This window comes from Polypterus senegalus, chromosome 6, assembly GCF_016835505.1.
Source record: "Polypterus senegalus isolate Bchr_013 chromosome 6, ASM1683550v1, whole genome shotgun sequence".
In the NCBI taxonomy this organism is placed as follows: domain Eukaryota; kingdom Metazoa; phylum Chordata; class Cladistia; order Polypteriformes; family Polypteridae; genus Polypterus; species Polypterus senegalus.
In genome coordinates, this window is record NC_053159.1 from 46,777,836 (window position 1) to 46,790,729 (window position 12,894).

General features: G+C 37.4%; 1 protein-coding gene across 1 annotated transcript in view; it reads right to left on the reverse strand.

Annotated features, from left to right (window-relative positions):
* The window catches only part of LOC120531020 (UDP-glucuronosyltransferase 1-6-like), a 37,707-nt gene that overhangs the window by 17,974 nt on the left and 6,839 nt on the right, over positions 1 to 12,894 (reverse strand). Inside the window, exons 2-3 of the mRNA XM_039755961.1 lie at positions 6,496 to 6,627; positions 3,660 to 3,747 (exon numbers count right to left, since the gene is read on the reverse strand). Of these exons, the coding sequence (XP_039611895.1) occupies positions 3,660 to 3,747; positions 6,496 to 6,627 (220 nt within the window). The remainder of the gene's footprint in view (positions 1 to 3,659; positions 3,748 to 6,495; positions 6,628 to 12,894) is intronic.

The following is a 12,894-nucleotide window of genomic DNA, read 5'->3' on the forward strand; positions in this document are numbered from 1 at the left end:
CTGATGGTCTCACCTGGAGTTCATGCCTTGGAGAGATGGTTGTGTAGTGCTATTGAGATTTATTCTGTACATAGTCTTTTGACTTATAAAAACAGTGAGTTTTTTTCCATTCACTATCCTTTTGTGGATAAACATGAGAAAATTCTTAAAAAACATTAGTGCTGTTATCATCTTTTTAAGTAGGCCCTAGTATGAGATATTTTAAAACTTCTCGATCTTTTAAAATTCTTCTTAATTTGCTTCCGATTTTGGTTTTACTTAGTTTTTTTTAATCCTCCAGGTTTCAATCTCTGCTTTACTTTTTGTACCAAAATTTTGGGTGCATTTTGTATCTCCTGGTCCTTTTTTCCTCACAATAATACCAAGATAGTGTTCTCACAAAACATATATAGTAGATGCCTTTCCCACGCATCCCCAATTCCAGCACCATAAAACACTCCCGTGTCTCTCATTCTCTTTTGCAAATATGTGTTCCTTCCAGCAGTATGAGCTTGCTCTAGCTCATCTCCTAACTCTAAGCTTACTGGCTTTAATTATATTAGAAGTAAGTATTTGTTGAACCTTAACACACAAATCTAACCTATTTTAAGAGTCTATTATTCCAATTATGGGTTCACTCCAGTAGAATTGTGTTTAAGGTGAAAAATGATGCCCTCAAGTTGATATCAGTCCATTGCAATGCATACTGTATATCCAAACTCACTCATATTATTCAAATTTAGAGTTACCAAGCAACCTTGGTACTGGTGAGGAAGGCAAGCTCTATTGTAGGCACGGAGCTGGACAGTTTGGCATCTGTGGTGGAGCGACAGGCGCTGAGCAGACTCCTGTCAATAATGGAGAATTCACTGCATCCACTGAACAGTATCATCTCCAGACAGAGTAGCAGCTTCAGCGACAGACTGCTGTCATCGTCCTACTCCATTGACAGACTGAGGAGATCGTTCCTCCCCCACACTATCCGACTCTTCAATTCCACCCGTGGGGGAAAACATTAACATTATACAAAGTTATTGACTGTTATACCTGCCTTACACTCTTCACCTTGCATTTTTTAACTTGCACTGCATTTATATCAGTCTTTAATTAATGTTGTTTTTATCAGTATGCTGCTGCTGGAGTATGTGAATTTCCCCATGGGGATTAAAAAAGTATCTATCTATCTATCTATCTATCTATCTATCTATCTATCTATCTATCTATCTAACATGTTAAAAAAAAAACAAGAGTACCCACAAAAAAGTCATGAAATTGGGTACAGTACAGAATCTCTTCACAGATAACAGAAAGGCCAATATTTGTAATTAAGAGTCAAGAGCTATAAGGCAGCAGCACTAAAACTGCACTCTGTACATGTAACCATAAACTTGAACCATGAAATGGAGATGGCCTGACAAGCTGCCTGGTAGCCTGGATTACTTGTCCGTGACAGGACTCCTTACTATCGCTATAAACCGTTTCAAGTTAAAATTACTTATAATATTTTTCTTCACTATGTGTGTTATGTCACTAATTTTCATATTCCTACCATTAAAGAAAACAGCATATAGCATATAGCCTTTCAAAGTAGAAACTTTCTATTGTTAGGGGAGGACCAAATAAGTGAGAATGCATTTAGTAAAATAAAAAATATGGAGTAGAAGGCCATAAGATGAAGTAACAGGACACAGCAAACCAAAAAGATAAGACAGGAACAGGAAGAAAACTTAAGTAATTGTAGTTCTTTAGAAGAGCAGGAGAAACAGTAAGGACCATTGGCAAGTCAAGTGGCATATTGCCTTGAGGAGTTTGCTATGACCTTTTATCTCATTTAAATTGAAAAAAATGATGGTTAGGATTTTTGCAACAAATTTCAATGTTAGTAAAAATGGTGTCTCAACAAAAAGAAGAGTAAAAACAGAAAATACAGTAATTTCAAATGCCATGGAAAGGAAGAGGTTGTTAAAATGATTAACACAATTACAACTGCTAGTGACACTTGGACCTCTGGTCCTTGAAGAAAAGTAGCATATGTGCCTCTCAGAAAACATGGCATCCCAGGTCACTCTGCGGATGCTGCAATGTCCTTTACTACTATCCAATGCTCTTTTCCTGACACACATTCTGCCCACTCGTTTTTTTTTGTCAGTTATGTTGCATAACAGTGCAAAAGACTAGAAGCCCAATAATATGGCAGAGGAAGCCCTCAACTCCAATTTTTTGGTCATGTATGACTTTCTGTTTAACTCAGAATTTATGATGCCTGTTACAATGAAAATGATCAGTTGGCCTGTGAAATGTAACTACATTGTCAGGAGAGCTTGTCATGGTTCTTCTCCTGTCAGCAATGGTGCTTTTTCCAGTCAGTGGTAAACACCCCTGTACTTTTTCTGTCAGTTGCATGCTGCTCTGTGCTTTTCCTATCAGTGTGTGGCCACATTGCCACTTGCCATGAGAAGGACTCGAAGGCCAAGGTAGCCATGTTCAATTCATTAGTTGCTTTATACAACATCATAACTCACGGCCCAGGGGGTACATGATAAACAGACAACTCTTATTTTATACATACAGGTAGGTGGAGACGAAACCAGTTTAAATTAGAGAGCAAGAGAGAAATGAGATAAGATGGACAGACAACGGAGGTTAGAAAGAGCATATGTTCAAATAATGGTTGGTGAAATAGAAATTTGTAAATTTTAAGTTGTGTGTTTTGTTTTCTTATAATTGGTCACATTGATTCTGAAGTTCTTATTATGTATATTCTTCATTGTCTTGCATTTTGAAACAATAATTTCAGATACAGTTAGAGAATTGGTCAAAAATTCTGAAAATCTCAATAATTAACCATTTTCAAAGCTTGTAATTCATAGCTGTCAACATTCTTACTCAATCCCATCCCCATTTTCAACACCATTCACTCTACTTTTGGTATGTCAGTTCTGCATTCAGTTCTGTCTACAAGGGAATGACCTCCAGATCCTAGCCTTTAACAGCTTGCTGCTCACTGTTTTGTCTTCATCCATCCAGCCATGTCATCAAATCCAAGGTTGCAGAATCTATGCTGGCTACAATATACACCAAATAGGACCCAGAGTATATGGAGAAAATAAACACATAGGGGAGTTAAATCCATATAGACCGTGATTAGATTTGGATTCACACCCAGTCTTCTGGAACTGTATGGCAACAGTGCTAACCCCTGTGCTAAGGGTCTGCATTCCCAGGTGAATGCACTTGTGATCATTTTGCCATATATGGTAGACAACCCACTGTATCTGTGTTCCCTTTTCCTTTTTGTTTTCTCCACTTTGTCTACAAATTTCCTTTGTATTCATTTGCTGCCCATTACCCAAAGTCTTATAAATATTGTCTCCCTGCACATGGGTACTAATGGTAACAGTGGCGACTGACTGCAGCCAGCAAACATTCTGGGATACAGCTGAAACTAAATGACACACAGAAGTGGGCTTAATAGTGGAAAAAGGCTTAAAAAAAGATATGTAGCACATTCAGAAAAACCTATGCCCTCTCTATGCCAATGTTTCCCTCTTGTTTACACATTGACATTAAAATATTTTATTAAATCAATTTATAGTAATAAATCAGTTCTTTACATAATCAGATTTAAAAAAAAACTCAACTCACATTACTGTAGTTAAGCATGTTATACAGCAACATACCTAGAAGATCATTCTGTGGCAGCCAGTTCATTATTTTGACATTTTCAGAAAGGTTTTGAGGCATAGGTCCTGAATAGCGCCAAAATACCTATAAAATGTAATAAGAAATTAAGTTAAAATGAACAATCCTCTGAAGACTGAGGGGCAATCAAGTCAATAAGTGCCGGTGTACTTAAAACCTGCATGAACAATGTTTATATCCAACAGTACAACATATAGCCAGAAAAAAGAGGAACATATTTTCAGTTTATAAACACCATTGATACAGAATCCAATATATTTAATGAAATTGGCAAGTACTATTATTAATGTATGATTTAGAGTACAGATATTGTGAACCAATTAGATTTAAAATGTTTATCTAATCATTTAATTTTGTGATTAATGTGGCCTGTTTAATGCATTAAAACAAAAAAAAAATATTATATGGGGTGAACTAAGGGTGGCATTTTCATGTATTTTTTTTTTAATTATGAAACAATCTTACAAATAAGTTAAGTGTGCGCCTAAAGAATTACAAACACATGCAGTACCATATTTATATACTACCTTTAAAAATGTTATGAAATGTAATTTTCATTTAAAGGTTTAACATTTCATAATATGCGTTTCACAATGATACACCACACCTCAATATGTAACACTGGTGTTCATTTTCTTAATTTTTACTGTGGCGGACGGAGGGGGCCCATGCCAGGCCGGGACGCCCCTCTGGCACTGAATCTGAGGCAATGACCATGGGAGGTCACTTACTTCCTTCCAAACACTTGGTGGCAGCTCCCTGGGTTGCATCAGGGCCACAATTGTGGAACACCGGAGTTCATCCCTGTTGGGCTCCGTGGCCACCGCCAGGGGGAGCTGCATGGCTTCCTGAGCCCATGTGGGCTGTGTTGCAGCCACACCCAGAAGTGTAGCCTGAATTAGGTCAATTATTACTTGGAGCACTTCCGGGTGGGCTATAAGAAGAGCCAGCAGCCATTACTTGGTGCGAGAGTCGGAAGGAGGAGGACAACACTTGCGAGGGAGGAGTGGTGGAGAAGAAGAGAGAAGTGTCCTTTTTGCCTTGGTGTTTGGGTTTGTGCTTTCGTGGGACTGTGTTAGGGCTGAGGAACATGGGGAAGACGTGGTCCCCAGCTGAAGAAAAATAAACCTTTCTTTTATTTTTACGTGTGCCTCTGTGTCTATCTGTGTCAGGTCGGGCGCCAATACATACTGACATACGTGTTGAGGAGTGTCAAGAAAGGGGGCGGGTTTAAAGCAGTCCTGGTGCAATTTGAGAGAAAAGTTGCAAAGGTAAAAATTATGCCATCTGTTTTTTTAATTTCATGTTTCTGTAAGAAGAGTGAATCAATGTTATATCACATAAGTGCTAAATAAGTTATCTTTGTGCGGCACTAAAACCAAAACAGGTCTCTAGTATCTCTGTATTTATCTTGCAAGTCTGCCAGACAGCTTACAATGCTGACTGTCGTAATATAATGATAAACTTATACGAAACAGAAGTGTAATGATTATCCCCACCCATGATTCAAGTTTGCAGTAACTTCACTAATTCATGCAAAGAACGCAATATAACCTTCCTAGTAAACCACAGTGTCATTTTTGCAGTGAGATAGTAGCTATGGAGATCTTTAGTGTGTCAGGAGCAAAGGTGTAGGCAGAGTAGTGTTTTCCAACCTTTTTTCTGTGGCGTCACACTTTTTGTCGCCCAAAAAATCCCAAGGCACACCATGATTGTACCAACCACAAAAGCATTAACTCTATACACTTGCTAACTGTCTGAAGGGGCAGGATAGGGGTCGGCAAAAAAAACAGCTCTGAGATTGCTGTTCGCAGTCACAGCACTTTGGATGCATTTTCCAGTTGCTTCATCTCGTTGCCGGCTCAAAGAGGTGGTCCTCTTTCTGCCTCACTCCACTGACCTGGAGTCAGAAGCAACTTGTATGCCCACTGTCCCTCGGTTCTGCGAGATTTGCTGGCAACATGCACCCAGGCAGATGGACCCCCCACACATCTCCTGGCTGCTAAAGTGCCCTCTAAGTGCTGAGTCTACAAAATGGCGATCAGAGCCAGAGTCGGGTGGAGGTGGACGAAGCTTGCTGGGAGGTGTGGAGGAGAAAAGAGAATTGTATTTGTGATTATTATTACTATTAATTACCTGTATTATTGTGGCTGTGGTGCTTAGGGAGCACTATTGGAGAAGAAAATAATTAAAAGAACTTCTTTGTGCTTTTACCTGGTGTCCTGAGTGTCTGTTGGGTTTAAAGGGGCAACAATGCCACCTAGCATTCACAATACACATTTCTAAATTAGAACACAGTATATACAATATACCTCAATAGATCTTTTGTTAAGAAACCATAACCTCATTTATTTGGAAATCAAAACATCCACTTATCCAAAGAGTGACCCTACAAAGACCTAAGGCAGAAGGTGGCATGGCTCTATGTAACTTTCAATTTTATTACTGGGCAGCAAATATAGAAGCTATAAAAACTGGACATGGACAGAAATAGATGAACATACACAGGCTTGGTCCACAATAGACATAAAATCCTGCAGTACTTCTTTATATTCCTTGGTTTGCACCTCAATAAATATAAGTTATCACCAATATACTAACAACCCAATTTTGCTTCACTCACTCAGAATATGGAACCAATGTAGGACGCATTTCAAGATAGAGAAGATTTTACCTGTGGCACCTCTGCACGAGAACCACCTTTTTCCTCCCTCTCAAATGTATGCAGTTTTTAATGTCTGGAAAACATTCACACATTTAAAGAATGCAGCATAATAAAATATGTTTATTGCCTTAAATTACACATATCCATACCTTCTGAGGAATCCTTCTGAATGCTTCGACAATTTGGGTGAGTTGTTCATGTGGTATTTCTGAAACAAGGGAACCCAGGGTAAAGACCAGAAATCCATGCTCCCCAGAGCTATTCGCAAATATTTCTAATTCCTGTGTAACAAAAGTGTAGAATTAGTAAAACATTGCACATGAAAAGGGGTCTGGGCAGCATGTTAGCACAATGGCAAGCATTACAGACGCACTGCTCCAGTGACCTGGGTTCACTTACCAACATTAGTTAGTCTGGATTTTGTGTGCGTAATGTGATTTAATCCCATATGCTAAAGATGCATATAATCAGTTAATTGTAGGCTCAAAAAAGTTGCTGCATGAATAAAAGAGACAGTATGCATAAAAGTCTCCAGCAATATGCTAACATGTCATCTTGTGTTAGTTTCAACATTGTGCCTAAGGGTATTTTGATAGCCTTCCAGTTACCATAGATGAATTTTACTGGTAAACAGAACAGACTATTATATATGATTTTTATATTCAGAAGTCTGCATTATAATACAGTAATTTTCAATTTAACAGTAATTTAAATATACAGAAGAACTCTAAACATCCATCCATCCATTATCCAACCCGCTATATCCTAACTACAGGGTCACGCGGTGTGCTGGAGCCAATCCCAGCCAACACAGGGTGCAAGGCAGGAAATAAACCCCAGGCAGGGCGCCAGCCTACCGCAGGGCAAGAACTCTAAACAACATAAATAAAATATCAAAATATTTCACATAGGCGAAATTTAGAATTGCATTAAGAAGGAAATACAGCATGACCCACAGTTTTCAGATACAAAATGTTCCAACTTTAAACAGACAGACCAAGGACTGGAACCACTGATTTTGATGATATTGGCATAAAATTTTCTAAGGTTTTCATTTCAATACCTGCCCCAGAAATTAAATTCAGTATGTATTGATTAAAAGGATGAATATGTGGTTTATTTCTGTAAAAACAATTGAAGACAGAATCAGACTGTCACTTGTGTTACTATTAAATTCTCACTGAGTTATCAACCACTGGAATTTTGCCATAGTGTCAACAATTTGTGGAAAATGGTGAACACAGGAAAACATACAGAGAGAAAGATATAATTTCAATGTCATTTTATTTATAGAGCACATTTAAAACATTAGTAATGCTGTTGCCAAAGTGCTTTAAATTAAAACGTATAATAAGCATAGAATAAAATAAACAGAATAAAATACAATAAAACACAGTGCAACCAGCAGTAAACTGAAACAAATGACTAAAAGGAGGGAACCATCAGTATCACTGAAGGTCACAGAAAGCTACAGAATAGAAATGCATCCTCATTGTAGTTTTAAACAGTTCAACTGATGGTGTCTCCTTAATATAATAAGGTAAAGAATTCCACAGATGAGGTGCAGCAGCTGCAAAAGCCATGTCCCCCTTAGTTTTGCACTTAGTATGAGGGACCACAAGAGACAACTGACCGATAGATCTAAGCTCTCTGGATGGCTGGTGTATAACACATAATTCAGATAAATGGGTGGGAACATACCCATATAATGATTTAAAAACCAGCAGCATTTTTTAAGCAATTCTAAACATACTTGACTGTGTCTATAGTAACAGAATATTATTTATCAGAGCCAGTCCATTGCATAGTGGCATAGGGAAACTATACAACCTGCCTAGGGTCAATCATTCCTAGTAAGCAACTACACATAAAGTTGTTTTTTCTTTAACTGTCTAAGCCATATTGTTATGTTTTGGCAGTGAACTGCTACAATCATCGTGTTTCATGACAGAGCTATTTGATTGCTTGAAAAAACTAGGTAAAGATCTACTCTGTTATTATTTGAAGTGCACGTTAAGGAAGATTGCTCCCATGTTATGTTAACCTGAAGCATTTTGGTAACCAAGTGCTAATGCAAGTTGGTTTAATTAGAGCTCAGACATAATATTTTAGAATATGTGGAATCTCTGACCTATAACAAAGTGCAGCATAAAATATCAAAGAAGTTGGCAGAACAATGTATTCTGCAGAGTACAAAACAATGTGCTGAAAACATAATAACCAAACACACCAATTTTTCTATTTTAGGATTTAGAAAGTATGGTCTTATTTACATGACAGGAGATCTTGAACAGCCTCATTAGCATTTCTAAAAGAAGTAAACTATTGACACAACTGACTTAAATGTTGAGACTAGACCAATGGTGCATCTCTTATAATCCTAAAGAGATTACTCTTAAGTATGTGGAACTAAAGCTAAATGCTCTACACCTGAGAGCAGACACCGATTTAAACTGTGAATTACATTAAATTGTTTATAAAAAAAAACTATTTTAATTTTAGGTATACTGTAGGTAACAGCAAAATATACAATCTGCCGTTTAAGATCACCAAGTTGGGCCTAGGCCAGGGGTGGTGAGCTCCAGGCCTTGAGTGCCACTGTGGCTGCAGGTTTTCATTCTTACTATCTTCTTAATTAGTGACCAGTTTTTGCTGCTGATTACTTCTTTTAATTAACTTGACTCAGGCCCCATAGTTATTTCTTTTTCTTTAATTAACAGCAGAACAATAAAGAGACACAAAACAAGTCACCACATGACCAGCTCCCCTGTGCCCATTACACAATATCTAAAATTAAAGAGAGGTGATGGTCTTGGTAAGGTTGGTCTCTCAGGTCACCAAAACATTTTGATGATGCTCTTAGAAAGAACTGAAAAACAACAGTTTTTGAAATGTGTGCTGTGGCAAAATGAGAGCAGCAACAAGCCATGGAATTAAATAACTGGTTTAATTAACAGCAAGAACTGGCTTTTCATTAAGAAAGTGATTGGAGTGAAATTGGTTGGAGTTTGAAGCCCCGGTTTAGAAGGTCATCTGTTAGCACGTTTCACATCTCATTTCTGCTTGGCTGTCATTTAATGAAGAAAGGAATCAATTCAGAGGGCTGAACTCTTCTAACAGGGCTATTAAAGTGATGGGGAAAAAGTTAATTAGCAGTGAAAACTGGTCACTGATTAGGAAAAGGGTTAGAATGAAAACCTGTAGCCACTGTGGCGCTCCAGGCATGGAGTGCGCCACCCCTGGCCTAGGCCATGCTATAAACAGTTAGCTTATATACTTTCATTGAAATTTCTCCTCCAGTTGTGGTACCAACGTTACTTCTTATAAAGGACTGCTGGTTTCCAAAACCTTCCAAATTAGTTTCAAACAGTATTCATTTGGCTGCTGTCCCTGGGTCTAACCTACTAATGACTGTGAGGCTAATAATTTATATGTAATGAAAATGTGGAAATATCAGTTTAAGAGAGAAAGCAAACAACATCTATTAGTCCTTCAAGCATTTTAATGAAGCTAGCCCATCCATTTAAAAGTATTTACTCAAAAAGCATTTTAACAAAACATACCTTAATGACTTTACAGTCTAAAGTACAAAGTCATTTGCTTTGCAATAATATCAAATGTTTTACTATATGTTTGCCAATGCATTGCTATAGGACAAATAAAAGTTATAAGAAGTTGGTATACTTAAAAAAAATGCATCAAATATTATATGTGAGAACTGGACTTTTCTATTTTATTATTTTATTACTCTTTACCACGCTATATTAACTCCACCTGTTTGTTGTCTGGTACAAATTTTGTAATCGATATTTAACCCACTTCCTATTGTCCAAATGACTTTAACTTTTGCGCACTTACTCACTTCAGATGACAATACATGAATCAATAATCTGTTTCACTAATTGATCAATTAATCGATGTTAATTAAGAATTGAAATTTTTATATGAAGAATAGTTCAAGATTTCACCAATAGATGGCTCTAGTAACGGATAGGAATATTAAAGGAAGTGTTAAAATATTGATTACAAAATTATACTAAAACAAACCCAAGACTAAAAAGTTGAAAATAATATATATATAAAAAAACTTTTTAAAAACCACACTTATATTAACTTAAAAAGTGTACTGAAAAGTAAAAAATAAGTCTCTCATATATCACTCATAAAATAAAAGCGTGGGCGCTTTTTATCAATCAACATTCAAAAAGCGCCCACATTTTTATTTTTTTTACGAGTGATGTATGAGAGACTTATTTTTTACTTTTTAGTACATTTTTTAACTTCATATAAGCGTGGTTTTTAAAAAGTAATTATTTATATATATATATATAATTTAACTTTTGCTGTGAAATTCCATCACTGATTGTCTCCTTATCAAGTTGAAATAAGTGTTATGGCTTTACATGAGAGGCATACAAACCAGTGATTCAAACTACAGCCTTGGTGTTTTTTTTATTCAGAATTGAATTATAATTTTATATTATAAACATTTACCATCAATACAGTGTGGAGTTGTGGGGAAGCTAGAGCCTGTCCCATCAGGCATTGGGAGCATGGCAGCAATGAACACACACACACACACACACACACACACACACTAGAGCCAATTTAGCAGTGATCAAATGATCTAGCTGATTTTACCTAACCTACATGTCTTTGGACTGTGGGAGGAAACTGAAGCACCTGGAGGAAATCCACACAGAAAACATGCAGCTAGCACCCAGGATGCAAATCTCGGTCTCCTACTGTAAGGCAACAGTGCTACCACCCAGTAACAAATTATGTTAGTGTTAAATGCCACTTCATTTAACTGTCTAAATATTATGTCACAAGTCAGAGATGCACGTTTGCCACTGCTGCTTATTTTTAACTTATCCTTTTAAATGAAATTTATCATAGACAGAAAACAGTATTAAAATATCTACATATAAGAGAGAGAGAATACACTTTTATTTTCAAGTTTTTATTTTCAAATGTCATAACATTAATACTGCGGTGGGCTGGCGCCCTGCCCAGGCTTTGTCTCCTGCCTTACTCCCTGTGTTGGCTGGGATTGGCTCCAGCAGACCCCAATGACCCTGTAGTTAGGATATAGCGGGTTGGATAATGGATGGATGGATGGATAACATTAATATCGTTCACTGTTTAATAACTACATTGTGCAACAATTTTATATCAGATAATACCCAATGTCTGACTTCTTAGAGAACAAATGAAAGTAAATATATGTGATTACGCCACATTGAATTAAATATTATACTCTGGTTTATTCTTTCTATTATTCTGTTTAATGCTTGTGTAATCCTGTGTTTATTTGTTTATGGTTCTACACAGAAACTATTTGTATTATTTTGTTTTAAGTACCTTAAGCATGGGGAAGGTGCTATATAAATAAAATATATTATTATTATTATTATCAACAATCTGCCTAAATCCTCAGCCCCATCCCCTCCTTGACTCTGTGGATGTTCAGGATTTCAGTCACAGCAGCTCACTTCTCCTGCTTCTTGAACTCCAAGTGGGAAAATAACATGATGATCATGTCCAAAAAAGACCCAGCCACAGGGGATGCACAAACCAGTGTATTTCTTCATGCTGGTCCCAAGCCCGGATAAATGGGGAGGGTTACGTCAGGAAGGGCATCTGGTGTAAAATTTTGCCAAATCAATATGCAGACAACAATTTTGGATGATCTGCTGTGGCAACCCCTAACAGAGCAGCCGAAAGAACAAGAAGACTTCATACTGCTGAGATGTGTCTCCAAAGTGACATACAGCTGAAACCTGCACAGCAGCGCAACAAAATACTGTATTTAAACAACGCATTTCCAATAACCAGGGGCCTCATGTATAAACGGTGCGTACGTACAAAAATGTTGAACTTTTCCACGTTCAAATCGCGATGTATAAAACCTACACTTGGTGTAAAGCCACGCACTTTTCCACGGTACCTCATGCCTTGTCGTACGCAAGTTCTCCGCTCGGTTTTGCAAACTGGCAGCACCCAGCGTCAAAGCAATGCTACTGTTCTTGTGTGATTACTCATTATTTTCATGACACGGCTTTACAAATACACAGAAACTAACCGCATATTGTTTATTAGTGTAATGCATCTGATTGTAATTAACTAGTAACAATATAATGGTCCAGGGAACAGCCATAGTATTCCAAATACCATAACTGCTTTAGCGTTGTTACTCTCACTTCTTCTTCTTCTTCTTCTTCTTCTTCTTCTTCTTTCAGCTCCTCCCGTTAGGAGTTGCCACAGCGGATCATCTTTTTCCAAATTACTCTCACTGCACGACTTGGAGTATTTATATCACTGTATCTGAGTGTGAATCACAGCAGCAGCTGATCGGAAAGGAAATTATCGGTATACAGCTTTAAGGACACGCTGTCTCAGCCACTGCAAAATGTTTTAAAGCCTTTCCTGTACAGACCTCGCGGTTCAGAAACAGTTTAATCCCAAGAACTTTAAATGCACTCAATCAAGTGCTCCTTGTAGAACTGTTTGTACTTATAAGTACAATCACCCCACTGTAAACTTGC